Source organism: Apostichopus japonicus, chromosome 8 (assembly GCF_037975245.1).
Source record: "Apostichopus japonicus isolate 1M-3 chromosome 8, ASM3797524v1, whole genome shotgun sequence".
NCBI classification, from domain to species: Eukaryota; Metazoa; Echinodermata; class Holothuroidea; order Aspidochirotida; family Stichopodidae; genus Apostichopus; species Apostichopus japonicus.
In genome coordinates this window covers 18,268,836-18,284,660 of record NC_092568.1, presented here as the reverse complement: position 1 = coordinate 18,284,660, position 15,825 = coordinate 18,268,836, and the positions used below count along the sequence as shown (strand labels likewise).

General features: G+C 36.3%; 2 protein-coding genes across 4 annotated transcripts in view; one reads left to right on the top strand and one right to left on the bottom strand.

Annotated features, from left to right (window-relative positions):
* Positions 1-6,480, top strand: part of LOC139971338 (cation channel sperm-associated auxiliary subunit epsilon-like) — a 21,000-nt gene extending 14,520 nt beyond the window's left edge. For 2 of the 3 annotated variants that reach the window (XM_071977693.1, XM_071977691.1), the window contains 10 exons: positions 2-139; positions 449-543; positions 875-920; positions 1,083-1,162; positions 3,198-3,297; positions 3,618-3,701; positions 3,984-4,144; positions 4,824-5,008; positions 5,268-5,356; positions 5,696-6,479. In XM_071977693.1, the coding sequence (XP_071833794.1) occupies positions 2-139; positions 449-543; positions 875-920; positions 1,083-1,162; positions 3,198-3,297; positions 3,618-3,701; positions 3,984-4,144; positions 4,824-5,008; positions 5,268-5,356; positions 5,696-5,728 (1,011 nt within the window). In that variant the 3' untranslated portion in view covers positions 5,729-6,479. Of the gene's footprint in view, position 1; positions 140-448; positions 544-874; positions 921-1,082; positions 1,163-3,197; positions 3,298-3,617; positions 3,702-3,983; positions 4,145-4,823; positions 5,009-5,267; positions 5,357-5,695 lie in introns of all 3 variants that reach the window. The other variant, XM_071977692.1, reaches the window with a different exon arrangement.
* Positions 4,893-15,825, bottom strand: LOC139971339 (cation channel sperm-associated protein 1-like). Its single transcript, XM_071977694.1, has 13 exons — positions 15,224-15,825; positions 13,822-14,063; positions 11,304-11,417; positions 10,737-10,875; positions 9,913-10,004; positions 9,249-9,398; positions 8,735-8,798; positions 8,273-8,351; positions 7,468-7,537; positions 7,201-7,279; positions 6,548-6,662; positions 6,032-6,067; positions 4,893-5,030 (listed from the first exon to the last, which is right to left on the bottom strand). The coding sequence occupies exons 1-12, from the start codon at positions 15,430-15,432 to the stop codon at positions 6,050-6,052; spliced, it is 1,371 nt and encodes a 456-aa protein (XP_071833795.1). The 5' UTR covers positions 15,433-15,825; the 3' UTR covers positions 4,893-5,030; positions 6,032-6,049.

The window sequence follows — 15,825 nt, the reverse complement described above, 5'->3', positions numbered from 1 at the left end:
GTCTATCGTCATCCAGAGTTCAGTAGATTTTTACCAGTCTAAGGATTATAACGACAGCTTACAAGACGCGACGGGTTTGTTAACTATTCAAATGAAACCACTGAAAGCTGGCGTTGGATGCTTAACAGAGCGATCGATGGTAAGATGAATTAAATAATTTAATTATAAATCTGTTGCTCTAGATCTTTTACCTAATTTCTCGTGAAATGCGGTTCAAGAGGTCGCAAAATGTAAATTACATACGTGATTTTTTTTACAATAACAAAATTGTATATTTTAACTTTTGGGATTGTTTTTAAACGGCATTTGCAACATAGCCTGTTTTTAATGGTTTATACAGTGTTTGAGCTAATTTGTCATCATTCTTGTAATTTGTATGAAGAATTTCGAGGAACAGATCTGTTCATTTCTGATATTAACATTTGCGAGATGTTGTTTTCTGCTATAGACAACGCATGTAGCAGTTGGTTGTCCACCTGGTAGACACGTAAGAGTTCATAAACCTGTCCAGTGCACGTCTTTTGGGACTTTCATTCTTCCCAGGTAAATTCACTGCTTTTATTGGTTTTGTTACGTTGTCTTTATTATTTGTAAGCTAAATGTTGACTATAAGAACATATCATACATCATTCAGATGGGTAAAAATTATGGTACAAATTAAATTTTTCATATGTACATGTTGTCATACTGTATGTGACTCAGAATGTTAAACATATGTGACTGGTCTTCGGTAGATTACTGGCGAACCGTTATAGTCTTACACACTGTATTAAAACATTTTTGAATAAAAGTCATCACATTTTGATCATTCACTTCTGCCATATTTTAGTAATAAATTCCACCAATGAAGTAAAACATTTAATTCCCTTTTCAGTGGTTCATCTATTGATGAAGACGGCAAAGCGGTTCTTGAAGCAAGGGTAAGCTAGTCATTTGTACACCTAACTCTGGACAAAATGCCCTCTACAAATAAAGGGATATGTACTGCATTTCACATATGTTCGAGATTTTTTTTTTCTTAGTTTACTGAAAATTATTAAATTGTATTTTGATGATGTTTGATACTACCTCTCTGTTTGCAGGAAGTGGAGCTAGACACGAATGAATATGGGTGTCCTTTGATGAGTTCTCATGACACAACTTTCAAACCTAATTTGCTTTTGTGAGTTCCCTTGGCACTTCTTCTTAAGTGTTTTTTTTTTACTCCTTTAAGTAAACCGTTTCATTTTCCCAAATATGTGTGTGTTTACTTGTTTTAGTTCTGGGTCAACAAACACATACAAGAATTAAACACAACGGTGGTACATATCTTGCTGTGTACGTATGTAAATCAAGGATAGGCATTTTGCACTTGACAAAATCATATTTTCGTTAAATGAATTTTCCAACTGCATATAGGACTTCATTGTCTTTAGGCTATATGTGACTAATGAAAATATGACAAGAAGAAGAACGTTGCATACGTAGACACTTCAAAACTTTATGTTACCTAGTAACAATGAAGGTATATCGAGTTTCGTGTATGTCTTGTTTTAAATTGTACGTGTTGTTGGGAATAATGGAACGGCGTATTGAGCGCTTGTTAATTTGCTGCGTGTAGTCATAATATAGTAGTATATCTATGAAAAATGTATTAATAGTTTAGTGAATTGAGAACCTTCAAATCTTTATCATGTTTCTAAATCCCTTACGGCAAAAGGAAAGAAGGTACTTTTTCAATAAATAATAATATGATGTATCACGGGAGATGCTTAATCATACCGTGTTTGTGAATTTTGGCATTTTGCGATCTTATCACACTTAAGAACATCGACGTGCGCAAACTGCGGAAGAAATAATGCTAATAAGACTGATATTTGTGGGCAGGATAACGCAACTGAAGCTTCCTTATACATCCGCGTCATTCAAAGCAATAAGTAAAGTTATTACTACTTTACCTTTGCCTATCCAAGTCATCACTCCATTTGAACCTGAAAAGTCATGGATCATAATATCAATTAAAGTGACAGTCCAGACTCCAGGCTTATATCATCAGAACATTAAATTGACATGGCAGTTTACTTTATGTCTCGTAAGGTTTTCTCTTGTCTGATATATTAGAAAAGAACATAACATATATTTTCTTACATATGAATTTCACACCTCTATATATTGTTCTTTTTTTAGTATTTGGAAGTTCTTATATCAAATAATAGCAACGTTGCTTGTAAACATTAATTTCTGAAAACATTTTTCGTACGCCGTTTCAAAATTCTTGTATGATCATCCATTGGGTACGATGACGAACAGTTAATTGAGATCAACAATTACGAGAGCACCATAAGTACACCGCTTCCATCTTCCTTTATAGGATCCTCAGTGGTAGCCTATACGACGGATTGTTCGTTGAGTTAATTAATTTTAGAAACACCATAAAGTCAACGTTTTCAATATTCCATTACGATCCTCGACGAAAAACAGTTTATTGTGATCATTAAGTTTGGCACCATTTAGTACGCCGTTCTACATTAACTCCTTGTGATCCTGTATAAAAGGTATAACGACGAACAGTTAATTGTGCTCATTAAGTTTGGCACCAACAAGTACGCCTTTCTACAGTTACTCCTTATGATCCTATATAGGTATAACGACGAACGGTTTGTTGACATTAATTTTGCAGGTACCATACGTACACCGTTTCTACGGATCTATATGATCCTCAATAGCATGATAAACAGTATAAGTACACCGTGTCTGCATTTCGGTGTATCCTTTACAGGTATAATGACGAACAGTGTACTGAGAATGTTAATTTTGAATTACCTAAGGTGCACCAAGTTTTCAGTATTCTTTTACACCGTTTTAATATTCATTGATGATCCTTTTATAGTTAAAATGACGAACAATGTAGTGAGATCATTAGTTTTCAGAGCAGTTTTACAGTCAGAGTTGATCTCTTGGTGGGAAACAACCCCCCGCCCCTACACACACATCATTTTCCCTTATATGATCCTCTATAGGTATGATGATCACGAACAGTTTATTGAGATCATTAATTTTGAAGGCACCTAAAGTGCACCTTTTCGGTATTCTTTGACACCGTTTCAGTATTCCTTTATGATCCTCAATTTGTTTGATGATGAAAAGTTTACTGAGAAAATTAATTTTAAAAGAACTTGAAGTACACCTTTTCAATATTCCTTAATGATTCTCTGTAGGTATGAAGACGACCAGTTTATTGAGATCGTGTCAGTCGATTACATCCTATACGAGCTTCAAAGAAGAACAGACTTTACGTACAACGCAACGCAAAAGGAGGTATTTTTTATGATGGGAATGTTGCGGTTGTGTACGTCAAGTATGTATCTTTGCATTATACCAATAAGGTCAATGCGGCAATAGCAGGGCGTAATGTTCTTCACAAAAAGCAAAGACTGATACATTGAATTTCAGTACCAGTCTAATTATAAGATAATAAATGGAATACTAGATAGATGTGTATAAACAAAATCAACGTAGGTCCTCAGCGTGTTAAATACAACTCGATCAACGCCATAAACGCCATGTGATTCATGATCCCGATAATCCAAATGTACTGTAGACAAAATTATGTTGTTTCCTTATTTCATCTCATCCAGGTTGGCTGTAGACGTCCTTGTCAGACATGGAGTCACATGAAAGATTCAGTTGGCGAAAATTCTCCTTTCATTTGGGGACCTAGTGTGAGTAAATCCTTCAGTAACAATATACAAGGTGATCTTGCGGATCTTATGTTGCGTACACACAGATATCCAACAGGGAATGGACGTTTAATTGTTTTTCTGTTGTTTAATTTATTCTTTAACTTCACGAATGTAAGCTAACATATATTTCATTTCTTGCTGTCTGGAGTGTTTTAATTCTGGCACATATAAATGTCGTACATTTAACAACTAGAGCTTGAAACACGAAATACGATGGATAGTCTGGTCTCTAAAAAATAACGGTCTTGTTAACCTAAACAGAATTATCGGCGATGTTTTGTTGACGATGGTACCTTGGAAGTGTCATTGGATTTACCTTACGAAATATTAAATCAAACAGGACTATCGGCTTTGGAATGGACGAAAAACGAACTAGATCAACTTTACATTTTCCATCTCACGGTCGTTGAACCAAATTACAGGTTAGTTAATTGTTTCCTGCAACGTCACTTGTTAACGCCATAAGGGGTTACTTCATTTTAGGGTTGAGGTAAAATTATGTTTTGGCAAATTATATAAGTTACAATTCCCACCGAGTTCTGTGTGTTACATGACCTTGTATAGTTATTACAAACATCAATTCAGGGCTATTTGCTTTACTCGGCTTTCGAGAACGACTTTTAGTCCTATAGGTTTGTACTCATACTTATCCTTCAGAGAAATTTTATTTTATCGTTTTCGTATTTCATGGCGTTATATCTTACTCGGAACATTACAAGTACGCGTATAAACGTCAGCCACATGCAATTGCATTGGTTTATGGAACAATCGGAACGATTCCTTAAAGTTTATTATATATAATAATGTCATAATATATATATTGTGCCGATCCTAACAAAGATCATTAGTTCTACCAAGGTTCAAGGGGGTGGACTCTGTTAAGATCTAGCGCGATGGAAAATGAAAAAGGAAAATGACAGGTTCAAGTTCGTTTTGATGGTTGTCCTTGGAAAGTATTTTTGTCGTAGTATACTGTAAAGTCCTTAAACTAACTCACATCTAAGACACCTGTCCAACCTCAAACAAGGTTCTAGAGTTCTCTTTCTCTCGTGTATGTAGCTGTACAGTATATCGCTATGCAGGATTATCATTTTCTTCCAGCTTCTGTTCACTAAACACACAATTTGCAGTGGTGGTCCAAGGGTCGTTGGTAGGCACCCAGTCAAGCAATGAGATGACGCTTTTCATCTTCGTATCATTTACTGCGATTACTCTTTCGTTGGGTATTGCTTCCTACGCATTTTTCCGGAAAGAGCACATGGCGGGATGGAAACGGAACCAAGCATGTAAGCACAACGTACATATTCTCTGTTTGAAATAAAAAGGAACGAACGAATAAAAAGTACTACTTAATATGCTCACAGCAAAATAAATTTGACAATTTCAAAATGAAATGTTTCTTGCAAGCAGAATTAAATGTTCTTCAGATTACAACCACCAAAACGAGATTATTTGTATCGATGTTGGTTACATCTAATGAAGATTCTTTGCTGACGGAATTAAAGGTGACATTTCAGACTGACGGAATTATTACGTTTATTACAGCCGAGCAAGAAGATACGGAAGGATTTGAAGACAAAGAAGACGAGGAGGAGATGAGCCAATCTGAAGAAGAGCATATGGCAGCCAGAAAGGTAGGGAAAATTACATAATTTATTTGCGTTTCTTAATATTTACATTACGCTTTTCGAAAGAGCAAACAAATGTATGTCTTTACTATCAACAACACCTGTGTTTATCATGCAGGTTATACTCTCAGTCGGTTTTATCTTTTCTTTCAAATTCCCTTGAACGAAAAACGTTTCATCCATTTACGAATGCGGCTGACAACCTTCAGAAATATATGATAAAACACTTTAATTACGGACTTACACATATCTCTTATTAAGTTATAAGAATCGGAGCTGAGACGCTGAGAGGGTGATATTGCTAATTCTTCTTTCCATTTTTTTTTTCAATTTTGCTTTGTGCAGCAACAACGAAGGCATACTGTTCTGGAAGGATAACTACAATATCTTGAAAGAAAGCTGAAAAACGAATACTTAACGGTATGCAACACACCCCTCGGCCCCACCCCGTGGAGCCTCTGCCTTGACCTGTGAGAGATTCCATGTGTGAATATAATTCACTTCGTTATGTTTAATGTATTCTTTTAAATTGTTTTAATCTATTACATGTTAAATATTCTATACATTATTAAAAGAAAAGGTTTCGTGGAAAGCCCATCAAGTTTGTTGTGACATTAGAATTCCGTTTAAGTTCATGTCTCCCAGAAACTCGACGAACGTTTTATATTCATTGAAACTCACCTATTCATAAAGAAACTGCTATGCATCATCGAAAGTCTGTGAAAACGAATATATGTTACAGTGACATAAATTTTCTGTCGATCAGTTACGCATCGCATCAGTTAATCGCTTGCGTGCAAACTACTGACTCGGCATACTGCATACATTTATCCATAATATGCATAATATTTAATAGCTTTTAAAAAAACAACCGCCATGGAAACCATCCTGTTTTTATAAGAAAGTACATATTTAAAGAAAAAACGTATGTTTGGAGGCCTGTTGATGTTTTGCAGTTTTGAGTCGTTAAGATTTTTCAGTTTGACACTCAAGTGTTAAGGAAAAAGAATCCGAGAGATTGTTTGTTTTTAAAATTGATTGCAAAAACAAATTTGGGGGGCATTGAGTCCTTTAGTACTTTCCGAAGATTAGTTCTCAAATTTCACTGACAATGTAATACCACCTTATGTACTACGTACACATGTGTTATTTGATCTATAAATAAAAAAGGAATAAATGATTATTAATCAGCTGTACCTCTTGGACTATGTCTATCATTTTGTTCAACGTGCCTTTCTGATTGCGTAGAACATGGCCGGTGTATTCCAACGAAGCAAGTAATCCCAGAAAGTGTGTTAGATACTCCCTCTCGCTGTGCAAAGAAAACGAATTTACATAAACGTTATACTGTAAAAGTTACACAGGATATGGTTTGAGTTGATGGGCTGAACGGTCAAGATGAAAAAGCAATCGCAACCGGCCTAATTAAAGTCGTGATGGAGATACTTGTGATTAACAAATAGCAAAACAGTAAGCTCAAAATGAAGCAAGCAATCTCAGAAAGTGTCAGGTATTCCCTTCTCGCTGTCCGAAGAAAACGAATTTACATAAATATTATACAGCAAAAGTAGCACACGAAAAGGTTCTATATTGTATAGCGCGCAGAAACTGGGGTAGATAATGTTGTTATCTTAAAACGAAGTTGATTTTGTGCTTTCCTACAATGTTAATAAGAAGGTATTTATCTGTTCCTGTTTAAAATAGGTATCGTATTTAGGTAACTTGTTAACATTGCATAGTAACTTTACATAACTTTTGGCATGAAATTATGAATGGGTTCATCTGTTGATTTAATCAATGTATCAACAGTTTTTAGGATAATTTTTCTTTTTAAATTTTACATCGCTCACCTGGTGGTGTATTTATCTTCAGGGTAGTAACTATCTATTGTTTTCTTTAATTTCGTTCCTTCGTAAGACGGTAAGCTTCCTGAAATAGACATTTAATTAGAAGATATGTGAAAGGTATTTGTATCAACGTTTATCTATAAGGTGTTGTCAAGTCAAGGATCTGTCAAGCAGTATAGGTTATGCATTAACTTACCTCTTTAAGTTTCATTCTATAAATAATATGCATACTTACAAGTCGAAGCAGTAAGTCAATATCGAGTTTCTCACCAATGCTGGTTTGTTCCAATTTGATATTCAGTAAATCAAAGCCTGGATCTTCCGGTTCGTCAATTGTTTTCTAATAGAGAAGAGATTAAAGACGAGACTACGAGATGGAACTGAGTAAGCCTCCAAATATAGATTAAATCGGCTAGCATCCCCTCCCGTAAGAGTTTGATTTTATTATGTACGTCTCAAGTTTACTATGCTTGAATACCTAACTATGGATTGCGATCTTTGAGCAGTTTGTTACAAAGTCAAAACCGGTGTAGTTAAGTATATGAATCCATTAGAAGAAATTTCAGCATGGATCTTCTCGAATTGACGTTAGCCATGAAGCTCTTGATAAGAATATAGAGTATTTGAAAACTCGATTAAACCTACCGTAGTCATAACTGAAGTCTAATACAGTATCAAACAAATGATAGTTTTTTGTTTTTTTTTAACACAGAAAACCCGAGCGCATGTCGTAAAAGAGATCGATTTAGACAAAACGATATAAAGTAACGAAAAATTAAGCAAAATACTGTATGTGAATATAATGACATAGCAAAAGTGAACCCATTTACACGTGAACACAACGTCACTCATATCACTCAATATTAAGTGCCACACGACAAGCGAGCGACAACAATTAGGCATAATGAATAATGTATAAAGAAATGATAACAATAACTTCCGTTGAGAACAATATAATTGCTGATACACCTTTATGGTTGGGCTATAATCTATACGGTAAGTCAATAAATTACAAAACGTATGCGTAGGTTATAGCAATTAAAACTGAAACGGATGTGAATGTGTGATACTTCACCTTCTTTCTGTCCGTTTCGCTTGCACTTGAGGCTTCTAATGTCAGTTGAAAATTATCAACCAGCACTGCAACAAACAAACTGTGGATACAGGAAATGCTATACCGTAATTGTCAATTCGTGGAGGGAGCTTGCTCTTTCCGGTTATGTTTTGAGGTAGAAAATGCTCTTCGAAAATATAATTTTGGAACTGTTTACTGTAGAGTATGTTTTTTTACGTCTTCATGTTAACATTAATAGTGAAAAAATAACTCTGACGGCCTCCGTCGAAAAGTTAAATTGTTCATAATTTGAAGAAACCAGAATATGTTTCGATGCATGCATACAGCAATATTATTAAAATAGACTCAACAATACTGAGATATTTAACCTGTATGGCTATAGTTTGTAGATTACGTTCTTTCTTTTAAATCTATAATATTAGCCTTATGAGTAATATAATGTCTTCCTTGACTTTGACTTACTTTAAGAAGATAAAGTACTCTGTCACGATGTACGTCAATAAGAATAGAAAGATGTGCTCATTCGCTATACGAAATATAAAAAAAAGGGGATTGTGGATCAATCACAATGTCGCCATTGTATACTCGCAGTTCAATGTTGAATTCATTCGCGCCTTACAAAATACATATACATTCTAATTGTTATACATAGAACACGTTGATTAAATTATTAGGATATCAGTCACGATCGATGATTCACTTTTGTGCAAAGTTAACGTGCCAGGCAGTACATCACTATTTTTACAAAAATAATTTGTGAATATACTCAATAAATGATAGTGTGAGTATACTGTGTTTGCAAATGTTAAGCTTCAAAGCGTAACAGGAAATTGCGGAATAATGATCAGAAAGTGTTAACCCATATATTTTGTTGTCTCATCCGATATGCATTATATTTTAAGGCCTAAGTGTGATTATCTGTTATAATGTCTACAATAAGTTTGCAGCGTCTGAAAGTCGACTGTAGTATATATACCTGGATCCTTAGCTACGGCATCGGTGTAAATGTAGAACCAATCGTCCAGTGTTAACAACTGGAATAGTGTCAGCATCGCTGATACGATATTTCCAAATCTCTTAGGGTCCACATCTGCGTACAATCCTCGGCCGATCACAGCAAACATGTCTTAAGCAAACATAAACGTTAAGGTCGTACTCCAAACCACTCACTTTACACGAAATAACGTACACGTTTACAACGTTGAGAGATTTAAAAGCACATCTTGAGTCGACGAGTAAAGAAACAGTTTAAAGTTTAGCGGTTCTACAGTTACATTTTAACCAATTTGAAGTACACGTTGATGGACTTGGAAAGATGAAGTTTCCCTCTCAAGTGTTAAGTGGTAGACGTCATATTGAATGTAGGCGAAGCGTTTCTATTATTTGGCCCGATGTGATAGCAAATGCTTCATGAAGACGTAAAGGCAATATGTACTTTACAGGCGAATCTGTCATGTTTTTAATTAATGGTCTACTGACTGTGAATTGACGGAGCATATATACCGTATCATGCTTGTGAGGACAGTTTTATTTTATCAAAGATGTCGTATGTAAGGAGGGCCATCTTTGCGACATGCATGGAGGTAGGCCTATGTAGGTGATGACAATAGTAATAGGATTGTGGTCGTGCAAAAGGATACATAAAAATAACATGCTGACCATAGTTATGGCTCCCATTGACTGCACTGATTCCAAACAGGTATTCATGATCACCTGAAGACTGCGAAGAAATCTGACAAATGGAAACAAAAATCTTCCAATAATTACCAATTTGTGTTATCAATTCGTTCGTCTTCGCCGTAATCTTTACCTTCACGATAATCATATTTAACATCTTCATCATCTTCATTATAATATTCCTCATCATCACCAAAACTATCAACACTTTCATCATCATCATCATCACCATGATCATCATCTTCATTATCATCATCATCATCACCATGATCATCATCTTCATCATCATCATCATCATGATTATCATCATGATCATCATAATCATTATGCTATCATCATCATCATCATCATCATCATCAACATCATCATCATCATCATCATCATCATAATCATTATGCCATCATCATCATCATTATGCCATCATCATCATCATTATGATCATCATCATCATTATGATGATCATCATCATCATCGTCATCGTCGTCGTCGTCATCATCATTATTATCATCATCATCATCATCATGATCATGATCATCATCATCATCATCATCGTCGTCGTCATCATCGTCGTCATCGTCGTCGTCGTCATCATCATTATTATTATCATCATCATCATCATCATCATTATTATCATCATCAGCATCATCATCATCATCAACATCATCATCATCATCATCATCATCATCATCATCATCATCATCATCATCATCATCATCATCATCATCATCATCATCATCATCATCATCATTTTTCACATTACGAGTCGCACAGACACGTTAATACTTACCTTACAGTTCGGAGAACTCTTAGAGCCCGCAGTGCTCTCATAGCTCGAATCATACCAAGTACGTTTAGGATGTTGACATCATTCCCTAAAATCGTTGACAAGCCAAAATCGATCAGATTCACCACAACTATCGTAAAATCTGAGAAATAATGAATGTAAATTTTTGAAAATTACGAAAGTGATAACGAAAAACCCAACCAGCTATGAAATCAAGGTGGGTCATACATAAATATCCGGTTTTGGTGAATCACAGCATTATACAAAGAGGATAGTATAACTATAAATCAATGTGATGCTTTTTGGAGTTACGATGTCCGTTTTTTATACATCATATTCTCTACTAGCAGATGAAGAAACTATCTTGGCAAAAAGTGTTTATTTTATAAAAGTGAGACGTATTCCTTGAATATAAAGATGGAAAATTTCCATACCATTCATATCTGTTCTTTTTTCAGAATTTTCTGTGCTTTACTTCCTAAAAGTTGTAACCTTCGCGTACTCTCACGTGTTTCCAAACGAGTGACTTTTGTCACATTATCTTTCGTACGCTAAATTTGTCTGGCTTACCCATTATATTCCATGATTCTTTGAAATATTCCTGTCTCCATACATAGACCTTCAGAACACACTCCATTAAGTAGATGACAAGAAATATGTAATCGAGAAACTCGAAATACCAGCCTATTGGGAATAATAAAATTGAAATATGGTTTACGACCGTCACTTAGGCATTGTGTCGAATACAGAATAACAATTCTATGATTATCGATAGAGACAAATTATATGGAAACCACATTTAAGTGCAATGTTAGTATCATTTATATGATAAAGTTTCTCTTCTTGCCAATTTTGTGATAGGCTACAAGGTTGTTGCGTTAATCTATTTATAACTACAAGAACGACGAAATAGGTGAAAGAAACCTTAAAGTCCGATTCTGGCAACGTGCCAAAAAAATGTTAACAAACAGGTGTTACACAGGGGATGAGCTCACAGTTGTTGGGAAGGTACCTGGGCAAATTCGCAGCACATGTACCGTGGTACAGTAGTTGGGTATAGGGTTAAACACTGCAGTTGTACAAATGTACGCATAGTGCACGCTATTCATTGTTAGGCAGTCTAGAAACGAGGCTTTGCTGAACGTTGTTTGTTTCATAATATCGGAAGTTTTGTAAGTTGCACTTTTTAAAGATTGAAAGACAGATTAAATCTCTTTTCATTTTATAACATAATATAGCTACTTTAACTTGTCATTTTAAAATTTTCATCAGTTTCGTGACAATTTTAATAAAAAAGTTGGCAGTATTTTGCATCCTCAACTGCGTTTTTTTTCATCGCCAGACATCGCAAAAAATGGCAACAATTTTCGGGGGCTTTCGCCCCCAGGATCCCCACGAGGGGTTCTACCCCATGACCCCACCATAGCCCTAAGACGGGCCCCTGGACACCACGCCTTAATGCTCGCACGTTACGCGTGCTAGGCAGGCGAACACCGGCGGGAAATCGGCAGTGTGTTCGCGTGAAATTGAACAAGGTTTTCCAACACTGCTGAAACTGTGCAGTTACTGTATGCATCATGTTCAAGGTTTTCACGGAGGCCTTTGAGGAAATGAGTGGTTAGTACAGTGTATATATATAATATATGCTGCACTAATGCTGTGTGTAGGCCAAGGTTCACGAAGGTCATTGGTTATATTCGCGCGCCGTAGACGTGTTTTTAGATGTTACGGAGAGTCAGGTTTCCATGGATATTAATCGAAAATGAATCTGAGTTTAACTGACGCTAAAGAAATGGATCGTCTTGGGCAGATTAACAAATCATTGCAAGTATAAATAAGTACAGGTAGCTCTGCTGTTAAAAAGAAAAGTTCAATATCGGTTTGCTGTTATCGGCAATTAGGCAAAATTTTACCGATACCGATATGCTGCCGATTTACCGATACCGATATGCTGCCGATATTGCAAATATCGGCCGACACCGATGTTGAAAACGGTTATGGTAGCAACACTAGTATAAATAATCATAATAAACAAACATTTTCTAGTTAATACATTGATCGCCAACATTTGGTCCGTTTTGTGGTAATTTTAAAACTGCTATTCAATATTGGGGAACTGCTATGCAACAAAAATATTGTATAGCAATTGTCAAAATTTGTTGCTATGCAATTTTTTGGCCATAAGTCGAACACTGCCTGTGTGTCTGGTTCTTTACTGTGTATTGTATATCAGCCCATACCGTGAAAACCAACATCCAACGTATACTTTTCTGTAAATTCTACCACTTCTTGAAGCTCGCATAATATAGCGTTTTTCGCAACATTTTCTTTCAGACCTTACATATTAGGTAAAGTCTTCATATGGACACGAGCTTCAGTACTGTTCAAATTGTTATCCCTGCAAGGGCACATAAGGCCTACAGAAATAGTCATATGCACCACAGACCTCACCATATGCAACATATGGCCAAAAAATGTTCCGGGATATAGTATAACATATAATCATTTGGTTACTGTCACTTCTTGACCCACGGAGTCAACACCCCCCCCCCCCTCCTTCATTTCCCAGACCCTAGCTTTGTCAATAAATACTTTGTTTAAAGGGTATGCAGCCTTTAAAAGTCATGTGTGATAGTTGGGTGTGTCTAAATGTTATAAAGACCAGACGCAGCTATGCCGAGTAACCACATTCTCATGAATTGGGTATAGTTTAAGGAGCTTACTTGTTTCAACTGATGCTTTTCATATATCGTTGTTAACCAGAAGCAAACCAATCCGTTATTACAAATACCCTGTATCTATATGAGTTTGCGTATCCAGTTTTCTCTCTTTCCTGAGTGCTACATCATAACCAATAATGTTACGATTTACGTCATGGCCCACTTTATGCACTATTCATACTTCTTTTAAAGCTAAACTCCTATAGCATACAAGAAAAAATAATGCTAGAAAGAAAACTTCACAACGATATGCAATAATTACACCACTAAGTGCTGCATTGCATTATCATAAAACTGTTTAGCATTTCAGGTAAATCGACCAACTCTGGATGAGATACTTCACGAATATATAGCTGATATATTATTACCTGCTCTCACGGCAACCACATCATATGTTAATGCACAAAGAATGGCCGTATTCAGGATAATAACCGTCAGAATGAAGCCATTAAAGCCAACAGACTCAGTCAGATTATAGAGATGTATTCGAAGAGGTCCCGCCGATTCTAGAAGGCGTTTACGACGATTCTCTTGTTCAATGCGTTCCTTTGCGTCCTTTTCATTGATGTTGCTGGCCTCATATGCATTCGAATTTATCATGGATGGTTTTCTGGAAGTAACGTGAATGTTACTACTTTTTTATTTTTGTACGAATTAAAACTTGTTCTACGTAGGTCATGTAGGCTAATATCGTTGGTTAAGGTCATGTATATCGCTTAACCAACGTAAAAGGCTGATGCATAAAATAATGTGCAACACCAGTTTGAAGAAACTGAACATGCTATAGATGCTAACTAATTCTGTCATTTTTCTTTTTTTACATGAATGAAAGGAAAATGTTCATTTCCGGGAATACTAAATACGGTTTTGGGGGGTTGCAAGCAAACATAGTATTTGATATTATCTGATTACTGGACGATTCAAGTCTCATGCATGCATATGGGGACAAACTATTTCAATCTATATAGTCTACCACTGCGCCGTTAAGTATATTTCTCGTAATTCTTTTAATACAACTTAACAAAGAATTGTAAATCCTTAACCCCCACCCATTGACCTCAGCCCGAAGATGTAGTCCCCTATATTATTGCACAAACTGCTTAGCCTATCTTAGGACTATAGACATAATTATAAAGCCCCTTCGCTACCCTAGAAGTTTAAAGCTTACCTCATGTGAGCATTGGTCCCATAAATATTTAGCCAGGATTAGGATTGCTCCTACATGAGATGGAGGAGCCCATAATATGTCCATAGGCCTATTTGAAACAAAACGTATACCTTTACAGCAGGGTTGTCCAACCTTTTGCAGAGGAGGGCCACATGGAATGATTATGATGAAGGAGGGGCCGCATGAACCCTACGCTCGATTTTTTGCCCGAAGCCTAAGGCAACAAAATATGAGCATTGCGCGCGTAGCGCACTGATTTATTTTCCTTCCTGTTAAAACAGATGAATAAAGTCTAGCCGCCCCCCCCCCCCGTCCGCTGAGAGTGTCACACAAACTGACCTGTATGCATTTTTTTTACCTAGAAGGTTTGATTGATTGCTGATATAGCTTCAAACTGTTATCAATAAATCTGGACACCAGAATTTCGCACCGTAGAGCATCTCTGGCGGGCCGGACGCAACCCTGCGGCGGGCCGGACTGTGGCCCGCGGGCCGTAGGTTGGACAACCCTGCTTTACAGAATATGTCCAAACTCACCGTCATACCGACAAAACCTTAAGTATTTAAGGTACGCCTATCCTACATCCTATATATAGCCTATACCTTTGACAGTAATCGTTTATTGACCCCACTGTTAGGTGCTGAGGACCAAACACTGTTTCCCTCCTGCCACGTTTGAATGAACTGCTCTTTTTATGGTGAGTGTTTCTCCGTTTTAACTCTGTCTTGAAACTTTGTAGTATAGCATCACTTTCGCCACGATTAATGAATTCATTATTTGAGGGCCGGTTATTTCTCTCGGTTGGTTCCATTTTACACGTTGTTGATAGAAAGGTAATGGTTACGATATGCAGAATGTTTGTTCTTACTTCATGTGTTTGTTTATAATATGCCTAGTTGACGCTTTACACTATGTTTCAACAGTTCAACATATGTATGTTCACTATTGCGTCAAAAAAAGAACGGCGCTGATGATACCTTGTTTTCAAAACGAGTGGCGCATTGCCTTTATATGCGTGCCTGCATTGCTTCATGGGGCAATATACGTTCGTGTCACGTCATCCGATAAGAGCGTTTACCTAGAACTGTAACAACTTGAAGCTTTCTTTCACTGACTTAATAAAGTTAACTTGGGCGTTTACACTGCGTAAATACACCAGTTTTGTTGCTCTTTTGAAGCTAAAAGTGTAACATAGCGCAACAAC